This window comes from Pygoscelis adeliae, unplaced genomic scaffold, assembly GCF_000699105.1.
Source record: "Pygoscelis adeliae isolate BGI_AS28 unplaced genomic scaffold, ASM69910v1 C10053781, whole genome shotgun sequence".
Taxonomy (NCBI): Eukaryota; Metazoa; Chordata; class Aves; order Sphenisciformes; family Spheniscidae; genus Pygoscelis; species Pygoscelis adeliae.
Window position 1 is genome coordinate 1 of NW_008818828.1, and position 338 is coordinate 338.

Sequence of the window (338 nt, forward strand, 5' to 3'; positions counted from 1 at the left end):
GATTCGAACCGCCTCAACGCAAGGCAAAGGACCCGGGAGAGAACAAACCTCCGCGACAGCTGGTCTTCCTGGGTGCGGACCGAGCTCTCCCCCACCGCCGAAGCCCCCTCGGGGAGCTGGTTGAGCTGGTCCATGATCTCCAGGCCGTTCTCCTCCGCGATCTGGACGATGAGGCTGTCCACCTGCTCCTGCGGCGTGGTCAGCGTGGTGGCGGAGCTCATGGAGTCCTCCATGACCTGCGACAGAGAGCGAGCGAGCCCGTCACCCTGCTCAAAGGCAAAGCCACCCGGCCCAGCCCGGCTCCTTCCCCCAAAAGAAGCGGCTGCAGATCCCACACG

At 65.4% G+C, this 338-nt stretch overlaps 1 protein-coding gene across 1 annotated transcript; it reads right to left on the minus strand.

Moving 5' to 3' along the window:
* Window positions 1–48: 48 nt before the first annotated feature.
* Window positions 49–233, minus strand: LOC103913324 (charged multivesicular body protein 1a-like; the record flags this gene model as incomplete). Its single annotated transcript, XM_009319846.1, has 1 exon — window positions 49–233. A coding segment is annotated over exon 1 (185 nt), but the record flags the coding sequence as incomplete, so codon positions are not given.
* Window positions 234–338: the final 105 nt, after the last annotated feature.